This window comes from Eriocheir sinensis, chromosome 1, assembly GCF_024679095.1.
Source record: "Eriocheir sinensis breed Jianghai 21 chromosome 1, ASM2467909v1, whole genome shotgun sequence".
NCBI classification, from domain to species: domain Eukaryota; kingdom Metazoa; phylum Arthropoda; class Malacostraca; order Decapoda; family Varunidae; genus Eriocheir; species Eriocheir sinensis.
This window is the reverse complement of record NC_066509.1, coordinates 9,504,318-9,515,136: the sequence shown is the minus strand read 5'-3', so window position 1 is coordinate 9,515,136 and position 10,819 is coordinate 9,504,318. Positions and strand designations below refer to the sequence as shown.

Sequence of the window (10,819 nt, the reverse complement as noted above, 5' to 3'; positions counted from 1 at the left end):
CACACGCAGCAACACTTCACAGATACGCTATCGTTGTGTATGAAAATTCGTCGTCTCCCCGCGGCGTGAAGGTTGCCTCGCGGGGGGCGGCGGCGAGATCTCAGTGGCGGCGCAATAACACGCACTCCTTTTTTTTTCGAACTCGACCCCCCGTCTCCGCTCCCCTCGCAGCAACGGCCAATCAAATACAGACGAGGGCCATTCACTTTAACCTGGCGTGTGACCGTGTGAGCCTCGCCCCCTCCAGTCATCGGCAACCTTTCACAATCAAGTTTTTTGAAGTTCTTTATTTTAACTCTACGGGTAAGTTCCGCCCCCTTCACCCAGGAACCACTAGCAAGGGAGAAATCAGTGTTCGTGTATACGTGCATTGACTCGTAATTTCCGCCCCTCCCTCCCTGAAACACTCGCCAAGCATTAACTCCTTTTCATATTCGTCAACCAACATTCTCAACTTTGAGCATTCTTTTGTTAATGTATTTTAGTTTCTGGTGATGGAAGATAAATAGCATCTTGAGTAAATTATGTAATTCTGTCAGTTATTTAATTTGGTGATTGTCTGAATATCAGCCATGTATCCTATTCTTTACTGTGGCCTCACGCAGTTGATGACAAGGGAGGGCATGTCACGTGCTTGGAGCAGAAGGTTCGGACTTATCAGCAAGATGAGTGTTGATGTGGAATTCTGGCCGTCACTTCCCTGGCTCCCTCAAGGACTTGGTGTGGCGTCGTTCAATTTTTTTCTGTTCACCTGACCGTGATATTAATCAGACTGATGCGGAAATTCCAACCTTGCATAATATTGCATTTATCATCGTAATACCGCTCTAACACCTTTCAAGTTGTCACATATGGTAGTGGTTAATATAAATAAGTGTTATTTTCTGCTTTATTCTTTATAATTGTAAAGATACATAATTTTATTTTTAAACTGATTGCATTTAAATTATTAATTATTCTGTCATTTTTATACTTTTATTGAGGATTTTTTTTCCTGATACAATGACCCAAGCATGTAGGTGTTTGTGTTTGTGTAAACTTCTTTTGGTATTTATGGAAGCACCTGTTTCCTTTCACTTTCTGCAGCTGTTCAGGGTGCATCCCCTGAGATGCAGGAACACAACATGCCCAGTCACCACCACTCTTACATGCTAGTACCTGACCCATCAAGGATCATGGTATGGACCACTTGAGGGCCTATCTCTGTGCCTAGTACCTGCCCTGCTGGGCTTGTCTCAGTGAAAGCACCACTGGAGACAATCAGGATGTCACCTTCACCATTACTCTCAATCCCTTGCTGCTCTAACTCTGATCTTTTACTTGGTATCCAGAGCTTGATGGTGGGCTGGGGATGCAGCTCCTGACTTATTTGCTCTGCTTCCTCAGAGACCTTTGTGAGGATGACAACTTCCTCACAGTCCCTCACGGCAGACTCAGCGATGGTTGCTGGCAGCACCTCTGCCCTCTCCTCGCCTGCTATGATTAAGGCACTACCAGTGGCTGTGTCTTCGCTGTTCAGAAGAGACTCGACATCGAGTGGCGCAACATGTCCACTGCAGGAAATATGGCCAGTAATGTTCCCAAGAGTGATGTTGTCTCCTTCATCCAGTCCTGCAGTAGTAGTCAGCAGAGGGTAGCTTAACTGTACATGACTAGGCTCTCTGCTGACCTCCTGCTCACCAATGCTGCTCACTAAATGAACCACAGGACTGAGATCATCTGTAGAACCTCCATCTAGCAGGCCACCATCCAGCATCTGGTCCTGTTGGGTGTCTTCAGGGGGCTCCTTTTTCACCCTGGCTCTAATCACCTCAATATCACATGGGGTTGAGGTGTTGCTTTTCTCACCTTGCACCATCTCATCTGGCACTTCAAAGAAAATCTCAGGAAGGCTGATCACCTCATTGTGGAACTTGAGCATGTGCCTTTCAAAGCGCTCCTTTATGCGAAACTCCCGGCCACAGTGGCGGCACCGGAGGGGCTTCAGCCCCGTGTGGACCCATTTGTGCTTCAGGAGCCCATCTTTAGTCTTGAAGTCCTCCCGGCATATGAGGCAGAGGAAGGGCCGGGTGTTGGTGTGGATGCGCTGGTGGCTGATCATATTGCTGTACTGACTGAAGGGGCGACCACACACCTGGAGCAGAGAGCATGAATGTAAAGTGGTGTCATCTTCTATCTAACCTTTTAAGATGAAGTGACTACTTTTTAGATAATTGTGATGATGTAATATGTATGAGTGACTATTTTTAATGAATGTCATTAGGGAACATAGTGTGAAAGGCAAGCCTCAGGATTGGCACATCAATTTCAGTCTCCTTCTTTCCTTTGAACTATATTATCTGTTTATGATCTAATGTTAATGGACAGTCTTCAGCCAGTATTAAACACTACTTCAATCTCAAACCCTTCCTCCCCACAAGGCTATCAGGGCACACAGCCTCTACCCAAGGCTCCCACATGTGCCATTTCATATTAATTGTGTACTGGAGTATTAAACAAATTAAAAATTTGTCTACTTTTTGGTAGCATATACTTCAAAACGGACTTGGGCTATCCCTCAATCAACCAATAGGGGCATACACCAGGGGGGGAGGGGGCACTGCCTCACCGACCAAACAATGCCAACCACAGGGATGTCTCTGATCAAGTTATCATGCAGGCCCCTTCCCATCCCACATTATTCTGAACTATTTAATTACAGAACTGCAGCATCCCATCCCTGCTGCCACTGTACTGGGAGTATTTGTTGCTTTTCAAAACATATTAGAAATTAGTCTTCTTGGGAGAAGCCACAAGGGGTTGACATAATGTTATAAGTGTAACAGCAACAACCTTCAATGGAGAGGAGGAGGGATTATGCTTCCCACCAGAGGGGAGGGAAAGCCAACACCTTACCAATGTGCCACAGGCAGTGTTCATGTATAATTTTCATTGGTCCAGAGAGTTTTGGGGCCTTTGCTGCATCAATGCAGGCATTAATTACACTCATGTAAGATTTTTAATAAAAAAATATTAGTGTGTCTTGGGATAATTATCTGGGAACCCAGGATGTGACATAGTACATTCTGAAATATTCTCTCAGTAACCCAGGACATGTATGTACATACATAGTAAGTCCTAGGAGGAAAAGGATTAATACCACTGCAAAAATGATTCCAGAGAATGTTGGCATACTCACTCTGCATGAGTACCTCCTTTCCCCGGTGTGCACCACCTGATGGCTCTTCAGCAAGGCAGCGTCACAGAAGGTCTTGCCACACACGCTGCACTTAAAAGGGCGCTCGCCAGTGTGGACAGAGCGTACGTGTACCTTGAAAGTGATAAGATGACATAAGTATAAAAGAACTTACTGACTGATATAATGTGATTAAAATATGACCCTTGAATTTTGATTGATTTATATGTGAATTATTTACTGAGATTAAGCACCTCTGACAGTACCACTCATGACTGAGTAATGGAGAAAAAAAGTCACCAGCCTACAAAGTATAGCAAGATAACGATGGAGTTTCTAATTCAAAAAGTCTCTTCCACAAATGTCCACCCAATACTTATCACTGTCATCAGTAGATGACAGTGATAAGTAGTGGGTAGACATTTCCTTTCCTTAACTTACTGAGATGTTTTATTAATTTAGTTTTAAATTAAAAACAAATATGCAGCCTGTGATTTTAAACAAAAAATAACTCTGGTAGTTTCTTTTTTTTTTTTCTTTTTTTTTCTGTTTTGTTTTCTCTTAGGATTCACTGTCCCTTATATTAGTCCTTTGTTATGTTTTTGTTTCTTGCTTTCTTAGATATCACCTCATTTACAAGAGAGAACATTTTCATTATTATCATCATTATTACTATTGCTATCATCATCATCATGAAACTACTCCATTTCCTGCTGCTAGGAGGTCATAACAGCCTCCATCATAAGCTAAAGCAGGGAAAAAACTTCATGCAGGGAGGAGAAAAAATATTTCTGCCAATGAAGGATGGATTACCCAGAAAACTGAGCACCACTGTTATCTAGACCTCTGGAAGTTGAGGTAAATCAATAATAAACTGCAACAGTAATTACTGTGGCTGTTTTATATGGTGTATGATTGGTAACAAAGTCCTGTTCTTACCTGTAATGAAGAAGCCTTTGAGTATGTCTTCTTGCACACCTGGCATGTGTATGGCCTATGGTGCTGATGAATACTTGCAATATGATTCTTCAGGTTTCTGTAGGAGGTGAGTTCCTTATCACAGTGAATACATTGGAACCGTTTGCCTCCAATGTGAGTTGCTAAATGGGCTTGCAAATCCTTTGCCACCTTGAATATCTTCCCACAATACTGCAAGTTTCATATGAAAACATTTATATATATATCTATATATATATCTATATATATCTATATCTATATCTATCTATATCTATATCTATATCTATATCTATCTATATCTATCTATCTAGCTATATATATATATATATATATATATATATATATATATATATATATATATATATATATATATATATATATATATATATATATATATATATTCAGTATAAATATGTATTTATATTTATAGTCATATCAAACATTGACTCATAATCAAGCTATGAAGGTAGCTGCCAGTCCTATAGCCAACAGCTGAAGTTCAGTGCAATCTTAATCCTGTCACACAATGAAGGGGTTGGTGAAGATGCTTCACTGACATAATTTGTTAGATATGTAGTGCTAAGCAGTATATAGTTTGGTGTTAAACAAAAGTATTAAGAAGCCTACTTTACAGGGCAGATTGGCTGTTCTGTGCCGTCTCTCGTGCTGGTACAGGTCACAGCGCCTCCTGAACAGTTTGCCACAGTATCGACACATCTGCTTTGCCTCATCATGGACACCACGTTTGTGTGATTGGCAGCTGCGGTAGTCAGAGAATATCTTCCCACACATTTCACACTCAACATCATCCTAGAATCAGGGAAATAGGAATGAGCAAGAGGACCATGAATCATCTGCTCTGTGAGAATTACCTAATACAGTAGTAAAAACAAACAAAAGAAAATAGGAGAGTAACTCAATAAGTATGGAAATAAAATGGAAAAAGTCTCAAAATACAGGTACAGTTGAAGAACGACTTGCCTTGCTATTATTTACAGTTTCTTTTGAAGTGTTTGTCTCCTCCTCTATTGTGAGGTGCTCCTGTAAGATGTCCTTTTTATGGTCTTCAGCTGCAGCCTCTTCTGGGTTGCTCTCCTTGTCACAATCACTAGTCTGTAGGGACCACCAGACACATTATACTTTGGCTGTCCATCTGTTATCATTTCTGTGCATGATATAATCTGCCCTAGTCTATTATATTTATTCTTTATCATCAGTAAAACATCTTCAACACTTGTCTGTTCTCTCATCCCTAATGCTCACTCCTTGTCTGTCCATACTATCAGAAGCATTTTTCTCTCCATCTCTTGTTGCGTAATTCTTAGCTTTTTCTCTAAATATTTAGTGAAGTCTTAAGTTTCTGGACTGTATGTTAGGACTGGCAGGACATAAATGAGGTTTGGGAGAGATCCATGTCCTGCAAATAAATGATACATGCTGCTGCTGATGATGACTGATTTATCAGTTACTTTTTAAGACAATATTTTCTGTTCGAATGATTTAATCTATGAGAGATGATAACAAAATATCTTCTTACTGTTGGTATTACACAGCCCTGAATTTCTTCTGATATCCACTGGTTGATATCAACGCTGCCTTTGCCTGGCTGGCTGCCTCCTTGTGAAGACGGAGGGATTGGACAGACCTCATCAGGGAAGTCCTCACACTCCTTCAGTAATACCTGTGAAAGGAATAAATTTGTGAGAATCAATCTTGACTTAAAATAAAAACTTCTTTTGCTAACAAAAATATGGTTAATAATAGTCTCATTCTCACTGGTTTACCAAAGCTAGACATTTCTATGGATAATACCAGACCTGAAATTTGAAGAGTCCATCTTCTTGTTCCTCTTCGTTCTTATCCTCCTGAAGTGTCTCCGAGATCTTGCGGTGAGTGGGTGAAGTCAATTGGGTCTGAGGGAAATTTGCTATGGAGGAAGGTGGTGTCATGAAGGGCAGCTCCTTTATTCCTGACAACAGAGATGTTGATGGAAGGGAAGCAATGGCCACACTAGGAGGCTCCAGTGACCTCGCTTTCAAGGTCATTGAGTTGTGTTTTGTGGTCGAGTCTGGGAGGTAAGGTTGGTCAGCTACAAATATATTTTGCATTACAACTGAGGATGATGAAGTTGAGGCTAATGTGAGTGGGAGCTGGGATGTAAAGGTTTTGTGCTTCTTGTCAGTGATCGCTAAGGCAACAGTGGAGGGAAGAGGAGGTAGATCACATATCGAAGGAGGGGGATCAGTATTAAAGTCTTCTGGAGCTTTTTCCATTGCACTAGTCTTCTCAAATTTGCTTTGCTTAATTTTCTGATCCATATCCATGATACTGGAGAACAAATTAGACACTATGTGTTTGTCTGGTTCTTCAAACTCTTCATTTTGTTGGGCCCCGCCAGGATTTTGCACATTTGCTTCCTTCTCAGTCTTAAAGAAACTTTGCATTTTTCTCTTTTTCCATTTTCTTATTCTTGGTAGATTCACTTCATATATGTCAGTACTATACTTGCTCTTGATCTTCCTTCGCTTCTGCCTTGCCTCTACAGTCCCAGCATGACCACAGCCTCCTTGGTCTGCCTCACATTCTTCTTTAACCTGAACAGCAGCTTTGGATACGCTAGAATGGACATATTTTTCTTCACTCAGTCTCTTTCCTCCTCTCCCTTGTTTGTGGATGGGAATTTCTATTATCTTAAATTCACTTTTCTCTGATGTGCTTTCTGTTTCATAAGGTCCTTCCAGTTTCACACAGGAAGGATAGTAATCAGTAAAGTTTTTGATTTGCAGCAGGTTAGCAGCCTCCAGGACACTCTCCCTGATGGCCGGAGGGATGCCAATGGTGCCACAGTACAAGAAGTCAAGGATGCAGCGCATGGCTTCAGGCAGCACGTGGGGGATGGTGATATCAACACAAGCATCATGATGGTCAAGGTAGTGTTCACTCAGAATCTGAATTACAAAACACTGTTATAGGCTACAAATAGCTGTATCTGCCTAACATTGTACTAGTTGTTTTAAATCTACTTTGACAGATAACATGTATGAGGCAACAATTTTTGTACAATAAATCAAGGTCTTCTGTACCCCCAAATAAGAAATGCCTATGACTGTACCTTCTTAAGGAATGGAGAAGCAGCTGCCAGTATCAGTTTGTGAGCTGGGAAAGTTATAGAGTCTTCGTGAACTTTTTTCTTCTTGGTGAGAGCTCTGTGTGTAGTGCTGGTGCTGACCACCTCAGCTCCTCCAGCAGCAGTGTGCAGGTACACATCCACTTGAATGGCATCCTCCTGGAGCTTACTTGCCACCTCCCAAATGGCACTACCCTGGCTACTCCAAATAAAATGTTGCATGCTGTCCTGAAACATTGTAGAATTACAACATTGAAATCATTTGGATAAACACATTTGTAGCACAACATTTAGTATATGAAACTGAGTTTAAAAAGAAAAAAAAATCTAAAGTTGGATAGTTGGTATACAAATATTTTGAACATATAATTATATGAAATGTATTCCATATTAAAATAAATAGCAGTATAGTATCCATTCTAAGGATAAAGTGAAGTATACTTTCAGATTATTCTTACAGTGATTCAAAAGTTGTATGTATAAATATGCACAGCACCACTCCTTGGTGTAGTGATTCTCACACCTAGCTTAAAATCCACGGGCCAGGCTTCGATCCTAACCTGGGCAGTCAGCACTCAGCCCATCCAGGTGTTCATCCTCCCATTGAGGCTGGTCAGTAAATGGGTACCTGGGTAAGGTATAGTTGGGAGCATATGCTGAGCTGTATGTGGCCAACAAGCCGAACACTACAGTCACATCTCAGTTTACAAGCTTAATTCTTTACGGAATTTTGCTCACGGATCAAAAAACTCGTAAACCAAATTGAGCGCACACTGTAGTGCTTAAAACACAAAGATAGCACACTAGACCACAAACTTAAGAGGACATGAGAGCGTGGGTGCTACCTCTGTGAGTGTACAACACGGAATGAGACCCCATTCCCATTGTTTTCCACTCTGGGCACTCTCGTCTTACAGCAAACAAAAGGAACCCAGGCTCACGTCTTTGACTTGTACAAACAGGATGCTCATACACGAAGTCACTGTTCATATACCAAGGCGTTCTTAGTGATTTTTTTTTGCTTATAAATCAAAACACTTGTAAACTGAGGTATTACTGTACTTTTACTTACCAACCAAATTAGTATTAATCTAGATCTATTAAATATTTAACTTAGCTCCACTAAATTTGTAACAGCCCCACCAGTCATGATGGTTTGGGTTGTGGGGGTAGTTAATTATTGTTGATTCACATGAGTCTGAGGTGTGCATTATCATGCGCTAGCAATCTGTTGTCACACGGCATGTCTGATTGCATGGATAATAAATGATAGCCTACACATATGTAACAGTTGTCAATTTCAATAAGTGCAAGTAACAATAACAAATACTGTCAATTATAGTCGATTTTGAGTTAAAAATTATTTTTACGGTCGCAAACAGCTGTCTTGCTATTAAAAAGCCTGCTAATTTTCTCAGTGGCAGACAGTGCCAAGGCTATTTAATAATTATAATCAGCAATTTTGTAAATTAAGAAAACAGCTGTTTGTGACAGTACTAATAATATTTAACTCAAAGTCGACTATAACTCATGGTATTTGTTATTGTTGCCTGCATATTATCGATAACGATGACTGTTTCCTATGCGTCGGCTATCTTACATTACCCACGAAATCAGACACACCGTGTAAAACCAGGTTGCCAGCACATGATAATGCACAACTCAGACTTGGGTGAACCGATTATAGGGAATAGAGCAGTATGTGTGTTCCTCATCAACTTATTCATACTCAGGCAAATTAAATCATTATCTGAATTTAGTGGTACAACCAAAATTCATTGAGCAGGATATTGTAAGAATAAGAATCAATAATCTAATATAATAATAACATTTACAGTCCTCTCAAGCATTGTACTTTAGAATAAAATAAACTGGGTAATACTAAATATATTGTAGCCATCTTGCATGATGTTAATACGTTGTCCCCTAGATCTTGTCATTCTGAATCTTTTGAACCCGATATATGTATAAATAAAGGTAGAGCTGGGAGCAAATGCTATAGCTGCATGTGGGCACGGGGCTCATCGCCATCCTGTTGGCCTGTTGTGCTGTGGTGGGAGAGAACCCTTTACCCGATAAAGGGCCAATGTAACATCCGGGTTATCACAGTTTACCCTCCCCTGGTACCCATTTATCGATCATCCTGAAAGGAAAAATGAAAGCTGGGTGGGATGCATGCTGACTGCCCAGGCTGGGATTTAAACCTAGGCCCACAGATTCATAGTTAGGGATGCCAACCTCTGAACCATTACAAATTGATAGTAACTAAGTTAGGAATTTATTTCCTTGTATTGCATTTTGGCAGTGGGGCATAGGTCAGGGTAGGTTAGGTTAATTCCGATTGTTAAGATTGGTCAGGATAGGTTAGGTAAAAGTTTCATCTCCATAATACACAAGACCATGAGGAAGGTGGACTCTGCCATCATCAGAATTGAGTCGCCATTTCAACCAATAAGTGTGACAACAATGGTTCAGCGTGAAGCATGTCACACGTTAAAGCTTAAGAATTCATTACCGGCATTATTATTAATTTCCTATGGGTGATGTAGGGGTTCAAAATACTGGAAATTATTAGATCTTCTACATGACAGTGGCTATATTTATGTACTTTGTATTGTCCCATATGGCAATAATACCATATAGCCTATGATTCCAAAGATTTAAAGTGACAAGATCTAAGGAATAATGTATTAACCTTGCCTGAGATGGCTGCAATGAATTCTATAAACTATTATCTTGCAAATAAACTGTGGTTCATTGTATGAATAGTGATTATCATCATAAAATCTCCATGCATTTAACACCTAACATTATGAAACTGAAGATCAGGGAACCTTATTTCATTGCAAAACAATATGAGCTATTTTAATCCCCATAACAGAATACCCTGCTTCAGTACATTACCTGCTGGTTTTGTTTTAAGGGCACAGGTAAGTTATGCGTGATTGGTGGCCTGATCAGTGGTGTGAGGCCTCTCGTGGCGGTGGTAGAGGGTGTCGACCCCTGGGTTGTTCCTCCTCAAGAGGCTGAAGGGTTTACATTTGATGAGAACTGGTGAAGATTACTTAGGTTTACCTCTTTTTCTTTCTCCTTGGTGTTTTAGGGGCCAGGCATCTTTCTCTTGAGCCAAGCCTCGAGCTTTGCTTGAGTCCCCCGTGCGGCGGCCAGTGTTTGTTGACATGTTGCGAAGATGTGGAACACGACGTTCACTTGTTTGTTATTGTACACACAAAATAAGAAACACGGTATTACTAAACCCATGGCAGGAAATCGCCTAAGAAACTGTAGATGAATGCTGCTTGGTTTCAGTTCCTGCTAATGGCATAAGCTAGATGCGACCTGAAGTACCATGCATTTTTTCGTAACAGTCGGGCCATTGTCATTGAGTGATATGACAGATCAACGGCCACATGTAATGACCATCTGACTGATACAAACACGCCCTTAAAATTAATCCACATGCACTGAAAACATGTGTAAGAAAGGCACCCATCGCGTTCATGGCTGTGACACTCTTAAAATAAATAGGGCTTTGATATCAAACTAATATTTTGTGAGTG

General features: G+C 40.7%; 1 protein-coding gene across 11 annotated transcripts; it reads right to left on the bottom strand.

The window, feature by feature from the left end:
* Nucleotides 1-875: 875 nt before the first annotated feature.
* Nucleotides 876-10,743, bottom strand: LOC126989465 (uncharacterized). Of its 11 annotated transcripts, none has more exons than XM_050848109.1 (10): nt 10,164-10,743; nt 7,718-7,887; nt 7,245-7,487; nt 5,950-7,095; nt 5,670-5,813; nt 5,114-5,245; nt 4,760-4,942; nt 4,115-4,324; nt 3,179-3,310; nt 876-2,134 (listed from the first exon to the last, which is right to left on the bottom strand). In XM_050848109.1, exons 3-10 carry the CDS (start codon nt 7,479-7,481, stop codon nt 1,145-1,147), a joined length of 3,174 nt encoding a protein of 1,057 aa, XP_050704066.1. In that variant the 5' UTR covers nt 7,482-7,487; nt 7,718-7,887; nt 10,164-10,743; the 3' UTR covers nt 876-1,144. The 11 variants fall into 11 exon arrangements, with proteins under 11 accessions (XP_050704066.1, XP_050704022.1, XP_050704521.1 ...); XM_050848065.1 differs by having other exon boundaries at nt 7,783-7,887; XM_050848564.1 differs by having other exon boundaries at nt 5,950-7,080; nt 7,783-7,887.
* Nucleotides 10,744-10,819: the final 76 nt, after the last annotated feature.

Bases quoted from the DNA above. Each gene is read 5' to 3' on its own strand.
- LOC126989465 (XM_050848109.1), bottom strand. From the start codon at position 7,481: ATGCAACATTTTATTTGGAGTAGCCAGGGTAGTGCCATTTGGGAGGTG. The intron at 5,246-5,669 runs GTAAGAAGATAT...TGGTCCCTACAG, and splicing joins AGGGCTGTGTAATACCAACA to ACTAGTGATTGTGACAAGGA. The intron at 4,325-4,759 runs GTAGGCTTCTTA...TGAAACTTGCAG, and splicing joins CAGCCAATCTGCCCTGTAAA to TATTGTGGGAAGATATTCAA.